General features: G+C 35.6%; 1 protein-coding gene across 2 annotated transcripts; it reads left to right on the forward strand.

Annotated features, from left to right (window-relative positions):
* The first annotated feature begins 1,697 nt into the window (after positions 1 to 1,697).
* Positions 1,698 to 18,583, forward strand: LOC132109770 (beta-1,4-galactosyltransferase 1-like). Of its 2 annotated transcripts, XM_059516102.1 has the most exons (7): positions 2,584 to 2,720; positions 3,706 to 3,770; positions 4,167 to 4,402; positions 9,656 to 9,843; positions 13,804 to 13,926; positions 16,355 to 16,459; positions 16,736 to 18,583. In XM_059516102.1, the coding sequence occupies exons 2-7, from the start codon at positions 3,749 to 3,751 to the stop codon at positions 16,863 to 16,865; spliced, it is 804 nt and encodes a 267-aa protein (XP_059372085.1). In that variant the 5' UTR covers positions 2,584 to 2,720; positions 3,706 to 3,748; the 3' UTR covers positions 16,866 to 18,583. The 2 variants fall into 2 exon arrangements, with proteins under 2 accessions (XP_059372084.1, XP_059372085.1); XM_059516101.1 differs by lacking the exon at positions 3,706 to 3,770 and having other exon boundaries at positions 1,698 to 2,720.
* The last annotated feature ends 4,117 nt before the right edge of the window (positions 18,584 to 22,700 follow it).

Raw genomic sequence — 22,700 nt, forward strand, 5'->3', positions numbered from 1 at the left:
CTTTACAAAAATATACATAACATTGTATAAAATTGTTTTTGTTAAATACAATGACTTTTTAGGATCACTTATTTAATACCCTTTTTTTTTTAAAGAAAATAATAATTAATAAATTGACATGAGCTATTTTAAGGTTAATAGAATGTGCACTTTTTATGGTGCTTGCAGAAGAGAGTGCCTCAAGGTATTATTATTATTTTTTTAAGGTTGGGATGGTCTCGTGTGATGGTCTGTTGTGTCACGGGCATCAAGTTAGAAGCCCACCTTGAGGACCTTTCCCAATCCTACCCCCCTCTCTCTACCACTTCACTTCCTGTCTACTCTGTCCTATTGTAATAAAGGCAAAATTGCAAAAAAAAAATAATCCTTTAAAAAAACTTTGACTTTTTTTTAAAGCAAATCAACTAACAAGGCAATAATAATGCTCTGTTACTGCTTTTAACATGCTAAATCTCACTTAAACACTGATCTACATGGCTATAGCAACGGTTTGTTTGTATCTTTTAATGGCCTGAAGTTCACTTAGTTTAAAGGATGGATGCTTCAGAGGTGTGTTTAAACAAGGGAACCTGACGAGGTAAAATAAAAAAATGCCCATTCTTTATTTTGCTCATTTAAGTTATTTTTACACTAAGATATAAAGAGCTCATAACAAGTTAGTCAAGGTCAGTTACAGTGAAACAGTGTTTAAATTTGTAAAATGTTACCCCTGATGCCAAAGTCCTGTGGGAAAAAACAATGCTAAAAAAACAAAAAACAAACAGCTTTATTTGCCTTCTGAAACATCATCAAGGCATCTTTGCCTCCATGTAAGCAAGGCCGCTTTATTTGACAAATATTGTTATAGTTCTTTGTGGCCACATGGCGGCGCTGAACATCTACGGGAGAAGAGAAGTGTAAGCATGAATCTGGGAAGTAACTAACTTATACTAATGTATATCTAATTCAAACATGAGCAACCCATCTACACGCCATTTTTGTCATTGTCATTCTTTGTTTTATTTATTAGGTCTATTAGTCTATTATTATTATTATTATTATTATTATTATTATTATTATTGTTGTTGTTGTTGTTGTTGTTGTTGTTAATAGCAAATGTAATCCCACTGTGACCAAATGATACTTTTGAGTTTGAAGATGTTTTGCAGACAGTTACATTTTATGTTCAGAATGAACATTTTATTTTCATTTTTACATTTCGTGGCTGGCCTGAATAGTCACATGACCAGAGCTGTTAAATACAGGTTTGTCTTTCTGAAAGATAATGTAGGTGTCCGTCAAAGGAAGCATATTTTTGTACTGTATTCTATATTTAAAATGTAAAGGGTCTATTAATCAATTATGAAAATTGTCTCATATTATACATTGTGATCACTGTAGCCTTTACGTGACCAGTCGGTAGGGTTATTAATCTTGAAATAATCCTGAAAAAAAAAACTTAAAAAAGTGTTTTTTATTTTCTTTTTATATCTAGCTGCAAAGTAACATTTCTAGTTTTTAATTTTATGTACGAAAATAGCTAAAAACTGAAATAAAAATATAACGAAAAATAAAAAATTTATCTCTGCTGAAGAGCACGTGTTGAACTTGAGTGGTACAAAAAACGCAACGCTCAGGGGACTTTTATTGAGAAGCTGGACCCCTCATGAGCTCTCACTGTAGCTGGCTTCATATGATGATCTGCTCACAATCTACAAGTGACACTCACCAGTGACTCCACCTGCAGGGTGTTTGGAGATCAGAGACTTCACAAGCTGAGCTCTTCCCCAGCGCATGTGAACCGATCTGAAAGCCCTACGCGTTCACTTTTACTGTAAAGACTGGTTCTGTTATCCGGAAACTTTTCGCCATCTCCCTTTCGATATCACGGATCGTTCTGGCACGGAGATGTATCAGAGAAAACGTCCTGGATTTGGAGATGTGCTGGGTTTTTAAGAAGATCATTTCGACTGACGTTTAACTTCATCTGGATCTGAAAGTTTAACGTCTGATTTCGTGCCGTCAGGTTACTCCCATAAACCATTTAACGGACTTAATTGTTTAGTTTAGTTATCAACGTTAGTCATGATCGGGATTGAGGCACAAGCCTCGGTTTTTCGGTAGTTTTGCTTGTAAAAACAATGTAGGAGATAAGCCACTGAAATGTAGTTGATCGCGTGTTATTAGCTGAGACCTGAGCTAAGTTGTCGAATTTTACAAGATTTAGTTTGGAATTGGCTAAGACTCATATTTAAATATCACTCTATGTATTTTTTCATATGATTAAAACAGCATTTGACCAGGTTTTTAACCTGTACATTAATTTATAAATATTAGAAGTTACCCCAAAGCCCAGGAAGTAGAAAGAAACGTTACATAGGACGTGATTGTTTGGGTTGGACTGTAAATATCAACCATTTTTGTAAAATAATATAATATAGCCATCTCCAGGATTTCTACAATGCGGGATGCGTCTGGGAACTTCAGTCTTCTACACAAGACTTGCTCTCTAGTGGTGCTGCTATGTTTCCTTCACATCTTTGTCACGGTCATATACTACATGAGGAATTCAGATTCAAGGCAGAGCTTCGTACAAAACCAGCAAAGCCCTCAGATCCACAGGAAACTGGCCGAACAGACAGTCGCTACAGAGGAGTCCCCACAGAGACTGCCATCTGTGTCCAATGTCACAGAGACCGAGAGAAAGCTGGAGACATGCCCCGACAATCCACCTCGACTGGGTGAGCTGCGGTTTGATTTGACCTGATCTCTGGACACTTGCTCGGAGAGAGAGAGAGAGAGTATAATTCAAGAATTTTCAAGAAAATTCAACAAATTCTTGTATTTGTTTATATATATATATATATATATATATAAATATGTGTGTGTGTGTTTATTATGTCTATATAAATACACACAAACATATATGTATATATTAAAAAAAAAAGTGAAAGTGAAGTGAAAAAAAAAAAAAGTGAAGTGAAGTGACATTCAGCCAAGTATGGTGAATATTTATATATTTAATATATTATATAAATAACATGAATATAAATATATACAGGTAAATACATGTAAATATTTTCAAAATATATGCTTTATGTGTGTTTATCTATATGCATGAGAAATATACACAATATACACACACATATGAAAAAAAAACATGTATTCTGGATGCAATTAATCGTTTAACAGGATTAATATATATATAATATAATTTTCAAATGTATTTTAAAATCTTAATGATTCTTTCAAACTTTTAACTGGTATGCAGAAATTTTAGTTAAATTTTTAAATGTACATTTAACAGATGGGTGGGTTTTTTCCCCCTTGAGTTTGTGCTTGTCTATTTAGTAAGTATCACAAAAGTAAGGACATTTTGCATATAGAAAATGAAGCCTATATGTAAAGGACCATTACTTGTTTTTGTATTGTGAAATGACGACTACAACTGAAAAAAAAGGCTTCACTTTCTTATTAAAAATATACTTATTTTCCTAATTGATTTCAGGGTTAAAAATGCCTGCACATGTTCTGGACAGTTTTAAATTCCCAATTTTTGTCCATCTTGGCTGTTCTAGGAAAAAAAAAGTCTTCGTATAACAAATCCACATATGAGTTTACATTGATTTTGCCAGTGTATTATGATTCAGCACAGTGTCGTATTTCTGAGACATTTGTGGTTGTCATAAATGATGTGACCTGTCACTTTGTGTTCCCTCTGTCAAGATTCCAAAAACAAAGCATGTTTTTACAGCTGCCGTGACTCTAGATGTTAACATTTACCCCTCTCTGTAAGTTTCTGTTGAAAATACAGCGAATTCATCTCTCATGCATGAGTGTTACGGTAGTTTTCACGTCATCTATTGATGTTGATTCATTAGCTTCACTGAAGCCCTGTGTCGTAATGGAAAAATATGCCGAGAAGCTTTGTGTTACACGGTTATTTTGTCTCGGCTATCTTTCTCTTTTGTCAGACAACATTGACACTGCTGCTTGTAGCAACAGTACTATGATAATGTAACTGGATACACCTTAGTGCGTTGAATAATAATGAGTTCTCTAAGGAGAGATGGTTTACTTTAAGACACAAAGTAGCACTTGGTTGGTTTTTAATAATCTGGATTATTTTGCTTTTTAAAAAATATGCTTTACGTTTCCATAAGTAATTTGTGTCTTGTTTCTTCTAGTGGGCCCGCTTCGGGTTGAATTTTCTGACCCGGTTACCTTAGACCAGGTGAGGACAGAGAACTCAGCGTTGCAGCCCGGTGGACGGTTTAAACCCACAGAATGCATCGCCCAGCAGAAGGTGGCACTCATTATCCCCTTCAGGCACCGCGATGAGCACCTGAAGTACTGGCTGTATTATCTACACCCCATCCTACAGCGCCAGCAACTGGACTATGGCATTTATGTCATCAACCAGGTTTGTCAGTGCAATAAAACTTCTGCAATCTTTGACCTGAGAGTTTTTAATCTGCAATTGCAGAAGAGTTCAAAGGCATGTGGTACAGTTTGATGTTATCATTGAGTTGGAGGTTAAATATCTCTGCTTGTTTGTTGAAATAGGCAACTATTTCCTCTTAAATTGAAACCTGATCAGATGCAAGTGTACCCATGCTTCGCTTGAAAACTCTTCAAAGTAGATTGGATTAACTTAACCATGCGAAGAGCTTTTAGATATGTCATTTGATGGTTCAGAAAAAGCAAGGCAAACATCAGTGGCTGCTTGACTTTATTTAAATGCTCTTGTCAGTTTTTAAAGTACACTGTATCTTGAAACATTTGAGCTCGGTGTTTACTGTGATAATGAGTTCCTTTTGCAAGCTGTGTTTTGTAATATGCTTCTTCTTTTAATCTACATCGTCTACTCACTTTTGTTATCTGGAATGTAAACTCTCTGTTACACGGGGCGTGCTGAGGCATGAAGTTTGGCCATTGGCCATTTTGAGTGATGTAGCTCACAGACATGGTTGTTCACAATTTCAAACATGCTTGTACTTAAAAAGTATTGATACTGGTTAACTCCTACTGGATGGTAATGCCAGTATTTGCCATCCCTAGACTGAGGAAGACATGTCATGTACATTTACGTTTAGTATTGTGGCAGACATTTTTATCCAAAGCAACTTATAAATGAGAAACATCATGCAGTACACAGAACCAAACTTCATTGGTAGGAGTAGAACAAAAGCTGATTGAGAAGTCCCAGTATTCAAATTAGTGAATATGTATTGAATGAATAGTGCTTTTTTTCTGTGGATTCAAACATTTGCATTTGATCAGCACAGTCTTGCCACATCAAAATTAAAATCTATTTTTAAACTGAAAAACACCTTTTTGAATTCCTGAATTATTAGTTTTTTTTTTTTTATTAGAATTTATTTAGATGTACATTTTTGCATAGGTGAAAATCCATTTAGCTACTACAGCAAAAACGAATATCCAACTGTGAACACCTTTTTAATTTCTGTAATTACTTTAAATAAATAAATTTATTTAATTGTACATATTTTCATATATGATTAATCACATCAATTCAAAAATCTCCAAGATTATTTTAAATAATGATTCAATCCATTTCAAACAACTGTTCAAAAAGAAGACACGCTCCGACCGCACTGAGTTCCCAGGGACACTGAGGTACAGTTGCGCAAGGTGGGGGTATTACTGCCAATTTTACGTCACAAAAGCCAGTCGCTGTCAGCTTGCAATGGTCCTTTTCATAACTCAGAATCTCCTGTAACTAGATGCGCGTAAACGCGTCTTTACATTGACTTAACATTGAAATCATACTGCACTTTCGGAATTCTTTATTTTCTTTTTCTGCTTGTTTGTGACTGTATTTTTTAATTGCTTAATTATTTTAAAAATAATAGTGTACATATTTGGTTAAAATCGATTCCCTATTTTCATTTTCAAAACTTTCTTGGGTTTGTCCGGTCGATTGTGCAATCGATTTTCGAACTAAAAGTGACAGCCCTAATCACAACATCAATTTAACTCCTACAGCAAATACTAACATCCCATTGAAAGCCATTCCTCCATTGTTCTATTAAAATTTTGGCATTTTTAATTTAGTAAATGAATTTAATTTAGCCTACGTGTAAACTTCCATTATTTGTTTGGTAAATGCATTTCCATTAATTGTTTAAAATAAGTCACTCATTTTAATTGGTAACCCTTTATAATAATGATCCATTTGTTAACATAACATTGTATACTAACACTAAAAAATTATTCTAAAGCATTTATACATTTTTTATGTTGATTCAAACATAAACTAATACATTATTCAAATGTTGAATGGACCTGAGCTAAAATAAACAGCTGTATTTTTTACAGACATTAAGACTGAAGCAAATACATTGCTCATTGTAAGTTAATTTTAGTTAATGCATTAAATATTATCAAATGGAGCCGTATAGTAAAGTGTTACTTTTTTATTGATTTAAAGCAGAAATACTGATTTAGTGCTGTGTAAGTTTGTAAGCATGCTTTTAAGGAAAACTGATACTGGTTAACTGATATTGCACAAAAGTACTAGTACTTTTGACATCCCTATACAGACAGGAAGACATGTACATTTACATTTAATATTGTAGCGGATGTTTTTATCCAAAGCAACTTACAAATGAGAATTATGGCAGGCCATTATGCAGTACACAGCGTCACAGCCATCAGAAAAAAGTGCTAAACCAAGGTACAGTGCACAGTACTGTGGTAGAGATAGCTGCTGTTTGAGGCTGGGTGTACTTTCGAAAAAAGTTAAGCGGCCTGTTGTCATCATTCAGTAAATGCCCATAACTTTACAGACTAGAACAAGGTGAGACGCAGTGCTGCAGTTCTTGTTTCTCCTTTATTTTGGACTCGCAGAACCGATGTCTTCATCGAATCCATTTATAACCGCCAGTTATCAGTGGTTTGGAAATTTACCAAGTAAAGGAAAAGACTAATGTGTATCGTTCTGTGCGTCTCTGCACTAAAAGCATCTAAATGTGCTCGCCAAGAAGGTCTTGGACCTGGCACGTCCTGATTTTGCTGAGTTAGATGTGTTCCTGGGTTAAAAAACTTCATAAAACTATAAACTGGTTCTTCAAGTCTGATTGGTTAATCACAGTGTTGTTACAGTGTCAACAAAGATGCTTTGTATTCTTTGTATACTTGGTTCTGCCTTGGAGCTGTCAGCAGTTTTCACTGATTGTGTGTTCTTTAAAGTGTTACTTGATCGTTCTTACTAATTATTCTCTTACTCTCTTTGCCACCCCCTTCTTTTCTCTGCACTTTGCATTTATTTTTTCACCCTTTCATCCTACATTCCTTCCCTTCTCCCTGTTCAAACCGAATCCTTTTTATGCGCATCAGAGGCCCTTGCGCTTGGGCAAAGGTGAGACGTCTGCTTGCTCTTTCTCTGGCCAATCACACTACACTTCACTGGCTGCGTCTGAAGAATGGTAATGTTGGCTTCTTGATTATCTGATTTCTATTTGTCAGTTACTATTTCCTTCCTAATTTTCTCTCTCTCTAGCTCTGCCCTCGCTCACTCTCTCAAGTTCCTCGTTTTCCCACAGATGACAATTCTGTGCCCAAAATAGCTATGTTTTGTCTTCATTTATTGATCAGGTCTTCTAATCTTTTTAAGAAGTTAATCCATTTATTTACTGGAAAGAAAGTAATCTAAAAGAGCGGTTTTATCATTATTTACTCACCCTTATGACATGTGCTGCTAATCTTTCTGTTGAACACAAAAGGAAATTATTGAATGTAGTTTAATATAATGAGGGTGAGTCTTTTTTTTTTTTTAGTTGATTAGCTTTTATTTATTTTCTCTACTGTCCTATTTTCAGAAGTTTGCATCTATCTGTGCTTTTACGTCTGTCCTATATGAACAATGAAGCTCTTCTTCACTTTCAGTTCTTTGTGTTTTGATTCCTCAAGGGTCTTAATCCTTTTGTCTTTTTTTTTTTTTTTTAACTCCCTAAAATGTGAATGAATCCTCCAGTGACACATTGAAGGCTGACGATCAGATCTGGTTGTTGACATGTGAGAACTCTGCTTTATGTCAGCTCAAAAGATGGCCAAAGAACAGGACGATCTGGTTCTTCAAAGCCAAGTCTTGCTCTGAATGCGCAGGCCACATCTTCTGAATCAATCATGGATGTCGTCTGCTCCTCTAGAACAAGCGCACCTCAGTTCTTTCAGGGCAGCTCATTTGAGTTTGCTGTGTGTTATAAAGGAGAGGATTGCTACTCTCTGTTGGGTGCAAGGGGGTTAACAGATAGCTCTGGACTCCTGAGGCTCAGCCATCATTAAATTTCCTTACACAAGCTCAAGTGCCGCCGTGATGCTCTTTAGAGGGAGAAAAGGTGGGCTCCAGACAGGGAGCGTATCCATTAATCATGAGCCAAAGGCCCAAAGCCAGTCAATGGAAATGAGTCACCTTGGAATGTCAAATTTGGGCTTTCATGGATCTTCTTTGCAAAAATGTACCATGGTAACCATAGATTCAACCACTGAAAACACAAAGAAACGTTTTATTACTGTGAAACACGGCTTCCCAAACTTTTTTTCTCAGCCAACCCCTTTTGACCACAAATATTAACATGAATTACCCTTGAGTTAATATTTCAGTAATTTAGCATGGCTCTCACGGTTCTTTTATTTTTAATATTTTAATTTTAGATCTTACAATATAATTAAATTATTTTTGTCATCAATTTGCAAACCCCAGTTTAGGAAACCCTGCTTTAAAATGAATATTTATAATTCGCTTTAGATCTTCTACAGCCACAGAGGAAGAAGCTCAAAGTTGTCTTTCTTTCTTTCTTTTTGGCAATGGTGGCAAATGCCACATAATACCACGTTGGCTTTATCGTATGATTACCAATGTTCCGTTTTTGTTAAAAACAGTTAAAATTCATAAGTTACTGCAGTCAAACATGGCTGTCTTTTCTGTCATTCAAGGAATTGTATGAAATTCATGTCAACTTCCACATAAAGGCTAAAAAGTAGTTTTTATATGTAAAACGTTTTTAATCTTATTGAACTAGTAGGATTTTTGTTATGAATGATGAAATATAAATATTCAAATTGGCCAATATAATTCTTTCTGACCATTTTAATAATGAAATTCTAAAAACGTTGTTGTATTTTTATTTAAGCATTATTTGCATGAAAATTCTAATTTGATTGTATTTGATTTACAGTGTGAAGGATGGCTTTATGTTTTACTACTTTTAATTACTGGATAACTTTCAAAACCATAAGGAAGTGTAGATTTGAATAAATAATTTTCTCTGGTATTATTTCCTTTCGATATCAACCCAATCTGAATCTTACAGATCATGTATTCTTGCTCTAAGAAAAGTAGGCTTTTTTGTGAAAGTGTTTTGGATGTTCTGTGTTTGTCTCCTGTCACTTGCCAGCCATGTGGTGAAAGACTGAACAAATAGCAGTGACGTGCTCCCATACAGCATACAGTTTTTATCAGTTTAAACAGACCTACCCGCTCTAGCAAAGACTCTATGGCATAAAATGTCATGCTACACATCGCACTGCTTTATAGACATTTTATAACAAATTTCTTTCACCATCCTTTATACATTTCAATATCATTTGTATAAAATGTGTATTTTGCCGCTTTGTACCATCCACTCATCTTCTCTCTGCTTAATGACAGGACGGTGAGGATACGTTCAACCGTGCCAAACTCCTCAACATTGGTTACGCGGAGGCTCTGAAGGAGTATGATTACGATTGTTTTGTCTTCAGCGATGTGGACCTCATTCCAATGGATGACCGCAACTTCTACAAGTGCTATAATAAGCCCCGGCATCTCTCTGTGTCTATGGACAAGTTTGGATTCAGGTATTTCTGGTCTTTGTTGACTGTTGTCTTATGTTGCAGCTACCAGCCAGAATATATATTTATATTTCTATGGATTACAAAATACACAGGCTAGCATGGAACAAACAGGATTTGTTTGAACATGGTATCTTAGAATTTCCTTGAAGTATTATCTTGGATCAATGTGCAAATTTATCTGCTGTGGTGTATACATTTACATGAATATATTTACTGTAATGGGGAGGAGAGCATTACAGTATTTACATGAGGATTTACATGTTGGAACTGGTTGTAGCTCATCTGTTTAGATCTTTGAGTCTTGCGGACTGTTTACACCTGGTCACTTCATGCGTTTTCTCTGAAAAGACCAGGTGTAAAATAAATCTTTTGATCGTTTGATCGCTCAAAGCACTTTAGGAGGTGGTCTGGGACACATTCCTGACAAAACTGGACGAGTGTTAATGCATTTTTCATAATAACGACACAAATTTAGCCCTTCAGCTGGTGGTGCCCTAAGCGACCGCATATGCCTACAAATGGCACTAGTGGTTGGTCTATGACCATTTTGTTCTTAAAATAATATTTTGGGTCAAATTGCTGTAAATGTGTTTTTCATTCATTTTTACGGACGAACCAGTCAACTTGATTTTCATTGGTAATCCACAACAGGCCTCAGATGCTGTTTATTTAACCCGGTCATATTTAATCCAGAATATCCTTAAACCTAAGGGTACTCCGGCAGGACTTTGACCTGTAATAAGTGAGTCACTTTAAATAAAAGCGTCAGACAAATGATAAAGTAGCAGCCTTTGGATGGGAATATTCTAGCAACGTCACACATGATTCCCATTAGGGCCTATTAAGAGCTGAACTGTGCCTGAAATGAAACTATAGCTTGTGGGAGCAGCTTGTACCAGTGACCTCCAGCTCAAGCTTCGTGTAACGTGTGTGTGTGTGTGTGTGTGTGTGTGTGTGTGTGTGTGTGTGTGTGTGTGTGTGTGTGTGTTCACGTGTGTCCTTTTGTATTTACAGTGTGTAATGAGGAAATTATAAAGGTTAGGTTTTAAACTCGCACACACTGAAGCAGTTGTGTTGCTCTTTTGTAAGACTTTTATAAGGTCTTTACGCCATTCACCACTACTAGCATGGGCCGCAGTAGCTGGACGGCTTTTTTTCCCACAGAACTTCAAAAGCATCTGGATGTAATTTGTAATTTTCAAGAGTTACTGTGCGGAAGAACGTCAGACGAGAGCGGGCCAGAACCTGATGTAGGATAGTGTTTGCTCATTAATTTCACACAGAGACACCTTTGTGTAGAGACAGTTACGTAGAAACTGAAATGTAAGAAAAATAGCAATAAAATGCTAATGAATGTTGTGTGGATTGGACAAACTTTTGGTTTAAAAATAAATATCCTTTTCCTCTCGGTGCATTTTTGTGTTACTTTGAATGTTATGTTGAATGCACGTTCACTTTACCTGGTCGTGACTTTGCTGTTTCTAAAGGGACAGTCCACCCAAAAATGAATTTATATATTACCATTCACCAGTGCAGACTTTTTACTACTGATTACATGTAATCTAGATTACCTAATCAGATTACAAAAATGTAGTACTTGTATTTAGATTATATTACATTTTAAAATGATCATAATCAGAGTACAGTTGCCTTTTTTAGATTACAAATTATTTACACAATGGCAGTAAGATATTCATAATTTCATTTAGCTTTGAATATTCTCAATATAAAATAGCCATGTATCTAAATAATTTAATGAAACATTCAAATGTTCACAGCTCTCTGAAGTCAGTTAATGGACACATTGACATGCAGATTAACAAATAAAATATTTCAAATGTAAAAATGGCATTTTAATTTGACATTTTCATCAATTCATAAACCCTCGGCAGCTTCATTGAAATAGTGTAGTCGTGTTTTGAAAAGTAGGTTTTGAAAAGCAAATCTGTGTATCTGTTTTAGTATTATAAGAGTTGCCAGAGAAACAAATAATAGCAACTCCAAGTAGTCTTGTTGTTGTTTGTTATCTGCTGACGTTCAGGTTTGATAACATTCTTTAGAAAAGAGTAAGGGCTGTGGTTGAAGGCATAGTGATCTATTTTATCTTTTTATTTACTGTAAAAATGTAACAACTGCTGAAACTGTCATTTGAACATCATCTACTTATAATCGGAATCAGATGACAATTTTATTTGAAATTTCTTTTTAAAGCTTGTTTGAAGCTTTGGTCTTTAGTGTTTTGCAAAAGAATACAGATGTGAAATAATGTAATTATTTACAGTAGGTTTTAACAGTGAAGCTATGCATCCATTTTAGTGTTATTAGTAGGGATGCACTAATCCGTTATTTAGTATCGGTATCGGCTCTGATACTGGCATTTTCTGCTGGATCGGGTATCGGTCAGACGAGTCCAATCCAAATCCAATATTCTGTAAAAAAGGTAAAAAACATTAAAAAGCATCATAAAGTTCTCGTGCACTATATTCAAAGCGTTGTGAAGACGTTCCATTGTTTAATGTGAGGTACAACTGAATATTTAAGTTCATGTAAACTTCTCTCTACTGCGGCTGTCTTTTGATATTTTTCTTTAAAATTAAGTTGCCTATATTTAAAGCATTGATGGTCAGGTCACCACACTGAGGTAAATATATTCTACACTGATTAAAACTGGATTGGTATCAGGTTCTGAAAAAATGGTATCGGTGCATCCCTAGTTATTAGAGGCATTGAAAGAAATAATAGCAACTCGGATTACAGAGTGTTGTTCTTGTGGTTATGCTGTTCAAGTTTGCCAGTATTTTTAGAATGCGGTGAGGGGTACGTCTAATGCTATGTTCACGTCACCTCAACATTTCTGAAACTACTGGATGACAATTTCAAATTCAAGTCAGACTCTAAAGTAGTTTGTTTTTAGATCAACACCAGCACCAAAATGGATTTGGAGATTAGTAACAATTAGTAACTTAATAACCGCTAAGTTGATTTCATTTTCAACATTAATATTGTGGCTTCTCTCACACTCCTGGAAAACCTTAAAATATCAGAACATTTTCAAGCTTTGAAGAGTCCACATGAATAGTCTAGTTCCACTCTTAAAAATAAAGGTGCTTGACGATGCCATAGAAGAACCTTTTTGTCTATCTAATGGTTCTGTAAAGAACCTTTAACGTCTGAAGAACCTTTCTGTTTCACAACATGTTCTTTGTGGCGAAAGAAGGTTATTCAGATTCTAAAAAGGTTAGAAAGAGATGGTTCTTTAAAGAACCTGTTAACTGAATGGTTCTTTGTGAAACCAAAAATTGTTCTTTTGAGCCATCGCTGTCTAGAACCTTTTAAGCACCTTTGTTTTTAAGAGTGTATGCTCAGATTTAAAGCATGTATTAGAAACACGTATTTGAGTCTGTTTTCTATAAAACAATAGAAAATATTAAAAAAATATTTTACAGTCTTCCCTATTTAATTTGAAATAGTCCTGGCAGTACAGATATTAGATACATTGTGGTGAATTATTATTATTTTTTATATTATGTAACAAGATACTGCAATTTATAATTCATTAATTGTTTAATTATTAATAAATGAATAAATTAAATAAATCGGACAACAATTTTGATGCTTTTAGTTTGGTCAAAAGTATCTCACACCAAACAGGTTTAACTGGCATCCATGTTTCCTGATGGCCAACTATTTTTATGGTAATCACTGTCAAACACACGTTTGGGTTAGTCGGATTGACACCGCCTGATAATTTATAAGCTCAACTGGCTTACAGCAAACCACAGAGACAGCAGATGTTTATGGGCTCAAGTTCAGCCCTCTGCCAGTTCTCATTAGTGCACTGTTTCCCTGCAGAGAAAAATCAAGCTATATGCTGCACTTCTTCTGCACCTGACATAGCAACTGCCACCCAACCCACAACTGTTCCTCAGTGTTTCTATATCTCTCTCTGTCCATTTCTAACAGGTTGCCATACACGCAGTACTTTGGTGGCGTGTCATCCCTGAGCAAAGAACAGTATCTGAAAATCAACGGCTTTCCAAACAACTACTGGGGCTGGGGAGGAGAAGATGATGACATATTTAACAGGTCAGATAACTTCAAAGAATGCTTCACCCAAAAAATGACATTTCTGTCATTTGTTTACTCACTCTCATTTTGTTCTAGACTCATCTGCTGAGTGTTTGTTTGTTTGTTTGTTTTTCTGTGGCACACACAAACAAAAAATGAGTTTTAAGTAAATCTTCAAAGATTTATAGCATAAAACATCAGTTTATAGTTCTAATAAACCATTTCTGCCATGGATTAAAAAAAAATAAAATAGAAAGTTAATTGTGACTTTTTATCTCACAATTCAGACATTCAACTGAAACTAAATGTCAAAATTGTGATACAGGCTTTTTTTCTGGCGGCAATCTCAAATATCATTGCTTACTGAAAATAACGACAAACAAGTTTGGAACATCATGAGGGTGAGAAAATAATGGCAGCAAATCACAATGTGAAACATCTTCCTTGGGTTTACATTTGTGCTCACCCACATAAGTGTGTGAAGTCTAGTGTGAACGCTCATTTACATTGAAAAACACAGTGTTTTCATCCTAGAGCTCAGCTCTTGTATGTCTTCTTGTGCAGTTAACCGAGGAAACCTCTGATCCAGCAAAAAAACGGAAATGTAGATTCAGCTGAGGCTTCCATTTTAAGCCCCACACATCCTGTTGCTGTGCTGTCAGCATGGCACTGCAAAATCAGAAAGCTTAAGCATATGATAGAGCACATACACGCTTTCAAAGTTTGGGCTCTGTATGATTTTGTTCTTTTTGAAAGAAATTAATACTTTTGTTTATCTAGGATTTTTACTAGGGCTGTCAAATGATTAATTGCAATTAAATGCATCCAAAATAAAAGGTTGTGTTTACATCATATGTGTATACTGCATATATTAACGCACATATATTTAAGTTAAATAAGTTATATTTAAATATTTATTTAAATTATACATGACTACAAAAATATACATATAAATATTTTTATTATTTGATTATTTGGGAGACCCGCGCCCACCCGTACCCGCAAAGTTCAGCACCAGATCTGACCCGTCACCCATGACAATATCAAAATTAACGCTAAAATCATTCCAATTAAAGTGCTTTATTTTTTATCTCGAGCCTCTCTCAATTATGTATTCTTAAATAAATCCAGCCTTGACAAGCAATGTAGACTTTCTTTTTTTTTTTTTTATCTTACCGCCCTCAAACATTTGAAGTGTAATTTAGTCAACAAATTTAATAGCGCATAACTGAAATGCCCTGTTTCTTTGTTCATCACAGTTGGGAGATAAAGAGCATTCTGCCAGCAGCATGGACATGGCAGATAAAACCTCTTCTCATCAGCCTGTCAGGAAGACGATAGAGTTTAACGTCATCTTATTTGCATGTTGCAGAGTACTTTTCCACAGCCATTTTTATTCTCATGTGGTGTTCATTTTTATTTATTTATTACATTTTTTGGAGACTTTCATGACTTATTTAAAGGATAGTGGAGAGTTGCATCATCCGTATAAACACGTGCATCTGTCAGCTGCTCAGCCACAGCATTGGATCGTTCAGGAAACAGAAAATACTTGCAGAGCAGGAAACTGCTTTTCATATCCAAATAAGACTGGTTGTGCTGTCTGAACAGATTTTGTGACTAAATGTGTGCTAACATAAACGCTGTTTATGCTACAGATGTAATAGGTCCCTTAAACTGACAAAAAAAAAAAATTATGGGGGTACTGTCGCTTTAAGATTTTTGCCTGGCAGTTAAAACAACAGGCGAAAGAATGCATTTGGAACCACCCACAACACCATAGCAACGGCAGAACAATGTGCTGAATAGAGTGTAACAGGTGCTGTTACTTTTCTTTTTCAGCTACTCTGGTTCTGGAAGTTTTTTTTCTTTTTCATTCATTTTTCCAATATGGATTTTAAAAAAAAGTCTCTATTAAAGCACTATAATTCATGAACCAGGCCAACCAGTAATGAGGTGTATTACAAACTCTATATGATCTAATAACACTTGAAAAAAAATCTATATATGTATATATATATATATATATATATACCCCCACACGCACACAAACACACACACACACACATATATATATATATATATATATATATATATATACACACATTTGATATGTACGTGTGTGTGTGTGTGTGTGTATATATATGTGTATATATAAGCACCATTTGTGGTGCTTCATGGGAGAGGGGGCGGAGCTCTAGGTTCATTAAAAGTTCAAGTTCAGGTTATATCTACATAAGTTAGGAAAGATCAATATCTATCATGTTTATTGGCTTTTTTAAAGGTACAGTTCACCAAATAATTGTATCTCTCAATGTCCTCATTATTTAATTTTCTTTCTTCAGTCGGATCTAATGTTGTTCTCTTCCACTTCTAATTTGTCTAGACCGATAGACTTTGAATCATATGTATTAATTATGGACTGAACAGAGACATGTTTTCACAGGGTTACCTCCAAAGGGATGTCTATATCAAGGCCTGATGGGATCATTGGAAAATGTAGGATGATCCGCCACGAGCGAGACAAACAAAACGACCCCAATCCACAGAGGTACTTGAAACATATTACAGCTTTATGGCTGCTTAAAAGTTGAACCACTCTGATAATCTAAATACAATGCCATATTTAAAAGATCAAATTGTTGGGGAATGAAAAAATACATTTGTAACATACTGCACACTGAACTAAAAGTGATAGATAACCACTGGTGTCAGAGGAATGCCAAATTTGTGTAACAATAAACAAACCTAAGTTAGTTTACGATATGTATAAGGTTATGAACAGTCCTGCTTTGAGTAATCGTAATTATGTCATTTCCTGTCACAGGTTTGACCGTATAGCTCACACGAGGGAAACAATGGCAAGCGATGGGATCAATTCATTAACATACAACGTTGTTAAAATTGAGAAAGACCAGCTATTCACCAAAATCACAGTGGATGTGGGCAAACCCTGATTCCTGCGTAGTGACCAACATAAAACTGAGTGAAACCGCAGCGCTAGCTGTCGAAAAACCAAATGTGCCTTGATGTATCAAGTAAAATGGATCATTTTCAAAGTGGATTCTCTGTTTTTTCAAAAAGACTTGTAAGTACTTCGAAATGTTTTGCCATCTTTGCACATGTGATGGTGAACAAAGGGGTCTGGACTCCTTTTGCCCAGTGAATCAGAATTGTTCGGCTGCTAAAGGAGACACACAAGGGTTTCAGGTTGTCCTCAAGGTGACAGGCCAACCTTGTTCTGTCTCAGACACTTCTGCTGAGGGAAAAAAGACTATATTTTGAGCCATTCGATGGAAGCAGCATATTAAAAGCGATCTGAATCGCTAATGAAAATTTCCTTGTGGTGGGACAAAGTATGGGAGTTGCTGTGTATGGGATTATTTGGTTTGTGTGTTTGACAGCAAATATTTAAAGGGTTGATTTTGTTGATCAGCAAGCTAAGCAATGCAAAAAAAAAATCTGGGACTTACCAATCAAGGGCTGTAGATGCTCTCTAAGTATATACCAGCAAACAGGCATTTTTGGGCTGTCAGATTTTTGTTTACTTTTATTACCTATTGCATCTCATTATCTCGTTGCTGTACCAGGTTATGTGTCTTTGTTAGGGGTGAGATGTCTGAATGTATTGGCTTGCATGGTTTTTATTCTCATGTGCTCGATGCGTATCGGACCATTATAATGTTTGCTGGAACGCCAAAGTGGTAGCCTTGCATCTTAAAAGACATGAATTTCCTTCTTTGCTGTTTTTGATTTTTTTGGATTGCAAATCTGTGCAGTCAAATGCAGCATTATCAGGTCAAGCTTTTGAATTTGCTCTGTCCTTTATTGTATGGAGAATTTCTCAGATCTATGCTGGTTATTAAAGGCACAAGAATATTCAAGCTCTCTACTGTAATGAAAACATGAAGCCATTGAGAACTTTGCTGAATACCTGTTGATAACTTTTTATTTTTTTTTGTTTTTGTTTAGTTTTTCTCTCGTATGTGCTGGTCTCCTCATAAATTATTTTGAACAAAGAAAACAGACAGTGTTTTATTTTAAAACCTGTCATTGTGGAAACCAAAAATGCCTTTCAACTGTCAGGGGAAGACAAAATGCTGACGAAGCAAATGAATGTATGTCAGCTGTTTTGCTCAAGTGCTTTTCAAGATGGCGACTTAACATTTTTTTCCTCTGTGCCGAGCACCCCAAAAGACCCATAGATTTTCTTTCCAGCTTGAAAACTCTCCAATGCCTTATAAAAAGTACTTTGCACCAGGAAAGAAAACTACCTCTCCACACGGCACAGATCTCGCAAACAGAAGGGATAAGCGGCTTATGCTGTCTCTCAAACCAAATGCTTTGTCAAATAATCATAGCCTTTTTCCCTCTTAGGTCAGTCAAAGTGAGGTTTAAATCTGTTTAGACAATGGTCTTGTTTGAGAGCCAGCACATAATTCAATTTATTTTTTATTTTCTTTGTTTCAATTCTCTGTTTGATTTCTCTGTTGTTTTCAACACAACTTATTTGGTTCCTATTTTTTATGTTATTTTTACAATAACATTCACCTCAGCTTTATGGTTAAGTGTAATGAACGCAATTTTGGAATTATGGAAATTAAATCAATTAAATTGTGTATGGTTTAACTCGGCTTTTGTGTTGTGACTTGAAATAAAAGAACGTGTTTTGTCTTGGGGCAGCCATTCATTGCCTTTTCAATAGAATATAGCTTATAGGCTAATGTGAATTTCCATACACACAGACCAGTAAATCTTGCCTGACCACATATGTGATCTTAGCTCAGAGATAATGTTTTAGTCTCTATAGTTATATAACATAAAATGATGAATGGAAGGATAGATAGACTTTGTCTAATGTGTAAAATAAACATTTTTAGGATTTTCCTCTCTGAATCAGAGAACACACCTAATTGCTGTGTATTGACATATTGTTTATAACTGACATTGAAGCAGTGCCAGAAAAAACATTATCAGGAAGTCAAGATAAACAGTAGGCCATGCTTTGGTTTTCTCACGGTGGTATGTGAAGTTGAGCTATTACCAATGACAATGTCACTGTATTTAATGTTCAGTTCAGGTTTTTTTTTTTTTTTTTTTTTGAGTTGGGTGCATGATGTACAACACTATACACGCATTTTTGCATGTAGCATGTTTCGGTGTTGGTTACAATTAAAGTCTATTATAACAGTGAATATGAAGTTAAAAGTCGTCCCCTGTCAGTAGGGGGTTTAATTCCAGGTTGTTCCAGCTGAACAATGTTCACAGATGTAGAACATTTCTGTACAATTCCACATGAAATCCCCGGCTGATCTGGCTAACTATTCAAGACAAATCAACTGGGTGATCTTAAGCACTCAGAGAGAATGAAGGGGGAATTAGATCTGCCATAGAGTCCTGCACGGGTTCGGGTACCCGACGGGTGACCCGCAAATTTGGCTGAAACGGGTGAAAAATATCCAACTTTGTCGGATACGGGTGCGGGTCGGGTCTGACACAGGGGAAACACGGGTCTAAACACGGGTTCAAAACAGTCACGTGCAAACGTTAAAATATGCCTACGTTCCACTTTAAAAAAAATCAGTCAAGCGGGTCGGGTCGGATTTTAATTAGTGCTGCTGTTGGAAAACGGGTCGGATGCGGTTTTAAGCACTGCGGTAATGGGCAGGTGTGGATTTACAAAATCGGACCCATGCAGCTCTGAATTCTGCCATGCCCTAGAGAGACAAACTTGTTTCCTGGTGAACAAACTGGTCAGAGACTCACAGGTCACCTCAGTGCACAGAAACCAGCAAGACGAGATTAATGATGCGGTTTACTTTTTAAAAAAAAAATTTTACAACCTCAGCATGGCCTGTGACCTGTCGAGATCACATGTGGCTCATATATTTAACCCTAAAAAAATTAAGTACATTTGCCCAAAATTTATATTACTATAAAATGAAATCTCATTGCTGTTGTGCTGATAAATAATTAAAGATATTTAAACGGAGGTACTTTATACATGATGGGATTTGTTGTACTGCTTTAAATTTAGGTTAATTTCAAATATATTGTATAACATTAATAAAAAAAAAAGACTGAGAACACGCATTCTGTTAATGAACGTTTGTGGAGAACATTTGTTTAATTAATATGTAATATACAATTGTAATATAATACATAATAATTTAAGTACAGCTAAATGCAAATATTTACAAGAACAATGATTTTAAATGATATTTTAGTCACATGGCACTATAACAGCACACTTTTAGTGGATTTTTTTCTTTTTAACATTAACAAATAGGCCATTTTAGAATGATTATACATAAGAGTTCAAATAAAGGTGTGTACAGATGACACTGTTGACATTTCTATATGTAAAGTTATGGCTAAATATTTGTGTTTCTATCTCTTAAACTCATTCAGATTTGTTTTGGATCATTATCCTGTTAAGGTGCTTTAAAAACCTGACAGACACCAGTTAAGAATCACATACACACACACACACACATTTTTCACTCTGGTCTTACGAATTTTACTAGCAGCTATGTTGGTATAAAGGTGAATATAATTTATGGTGTTTCCTGCTTGTTGCAATTTTATTATTTAATTCATAAACAGGCAAAATGTGTTTGTTTACACAGTTGATTTTAACTCATTTTCTTTTTTTTTGTAATAAGTGATGAACAAATGTACTTTGAATAAGTCATTTTGAATAAGCCAGGGCATTTCAACTAGATTTGTCAAGTCCAAAGGGAATCATTTCCTCTTCCTCCAGCTGTTTTGATGAAGTCCCTTATCCTCAGTGTCCGGTAAAACATACATAATTAACATACCTGTCTTTATTAAATATGTGTGAGAATTGTTTAATTTGTCAAGACTATAAAAAATAGGTTGGGCCAGATGACAGACAAGATTATTATTCTGGCAACAAACATAAGTAAATTATTATTATTATAAATATTATTATTATATAAATGTCTAATGATTGATTCCCTTTTTTTTTTTCCAAACTGCCGACCTGAAAATTAAATATGGTTGCACGTCAGAGGATCAAATATTATGATCAAGTTATCTGACAAAGTGTTGATGTGTCCCTTAAATGTACAATGAAGTCAGCTAATGCTGGTATAAACAGACTATAAGTAGGCATTTCTTTTTCCTGTGTGGAAGTGAAGGGACCTTGAACGTCTGCTGCAGGAAAACAAACACCCACCTGGCTGTCATGTCCTAAAATACAGAGGCCTCTGAGACCCACATGTCCTGTCTGAATTCCAGGCAGGCTGAGTCCTGATTCAAGAAGAAAAACATTCCAACAGGAAAGTTTTAACAACGAAGGCAAGAGTTGCAAAGCACAAGGAAGGGACACTCTCTGTCCCCTCTGTCATCACTGAAACCGACAATGTACATAACACATCCTTCCCAGCCGCAAGAGACTTTTAAGCATCAGAATAATCACATTGTTATACACAGTCAATGGAAACACAGTATAATAATATAAGGCACAGATTTGCTGCAGGGATAATTGAAATGAATAGCATGAAAGAACGTTAATGTTGATTCCAAAGGAATGATTAAAACTGAACTGTCTTGTCATTCCAAACCTTCCAAAACACTTAAGTATCTGAAGAGGCTTTGCTGTTCTCTCTCTCGTCCATGTAATGGCAGGAATGGAGCCGTTTAGCAAAAGAACCATAAATGATACACAAAATAGGTTCATGCAACTTTACGTCTTTTGTAGTTTTGTGTAGGGTCATGGTCAAATTTAGGTCATTAATCACTGATTATTTTCCACGTCAGGAAGAGTTTGTACCGCTGTAACTGGACCGTTGAATGAGTTGAACTCAAAAATTAAATCATGTGATTCGCGAACGAATCATTCAAAATGACTCATGAATCATTCTGATTCTTTTAAATAGTTTAATAGTTAAACCTTAATTTCATGTTAGTTTTTTTACAAGCAGAACAGATGAATGATGAACTATATCAATATATCTATTGAGTTGTAGTAGTAAACCGTGTTTTTTTAGTTTTTTTTGGAGAAACACAATTACCTTTAAGAAAATAACTTGAATTGTGTTTGTTATTTCTAATGTTATTTTGCTAAAGCAATGGACAGTTTTCAAATTATGTCAATTTTATCGTGACTTCGTTAGTTCAAACGCAGCATGCATTAACAAAAAAAAAAAAACTTGAGGATATGTTGAATATTCCAGTATTCACTAAAACATATCATCTCTCCTGTTATCTCCCAATAAGTAAGGTAATAAACTCGCTCGTTTACTTCTGTGACATTATTCAAGCTTGCAAAGCTTGTCAAGGTCTCTGAGAACTTCAGAGAAAGCATATCGACAGAGTCCTGCATGATTAGTATGTAATGATAATCATGTAAATTTAAGGGTTTGTGATTGCTGGTATCAACCACACAGTCCACATCAGTTCCTCGTGTTCAGATTTGCTCCTCCTGTGTTTGGCAGAACATGAGATGCAGAAATGCAGAGGCCAAACTGACTTTGATCCAGCCAACCTTGTAAGAGCTAATGAGCAGTAGAGATGTTATCCAATTTGTTGAGGGACATCTGTTTGTGCTTTTCGGTAACTTTACAGATGAATATAGAAGACTCTGGCAAGCAGGGAGGTGAGGAAGAGGAGTATGAAGAGGACGACGAGAAAACATGCTTTGAGAAAGAGGAAGAAAAGGATTCTGGAAAGCGACCACAACTGAGGCTGTGCAGCTGCAACTTGTGCAGGCAAATGTCCAGCTAAAGCATGACGGCAGCTTCTCATTTTAGCACCACCTGCTAAAT

Source organism: Carassius carassius, chromosome 29 (assembly GCF_963082965.1).
Source record: "Carassius carassius chromosome 29, fCarCar2.1, whole genome shotgun sequence".
Lineage (NCBI taxonomy): Eukaryota > Metazoa > Chordata > Actinopteri > Cypriniformes > Cyprinidae > Carassius > Carassius carassius.

What these genes read in the sequence shown, in the direction of transcription:
- LOC132109770 (XM_059516101.1), top strand. Translation starts at nt 2,441, where the DNA reads ATGCGGGATGCGTCTGGGAACTTCAGTCTTCTACACAAGACTTGCTCT. An exon ending in ATGGACAAGTTTGGATTCAG is followed by an intron (nt 9,844 to 13,803) that starts GTATTTCTGGTC and finishes CATTTCTAACAG; the next exon opens with GTTGCCATACACGCAGTACT. An exon ending in GATGATGACATATTTAACAG is followed by an intron (nt 13,927 to 16,354) that starts GTCAGATAACTT and finishes ATGTTTTCACAG; the next exon opens with GGTTACCTCCAAAGGGATGT.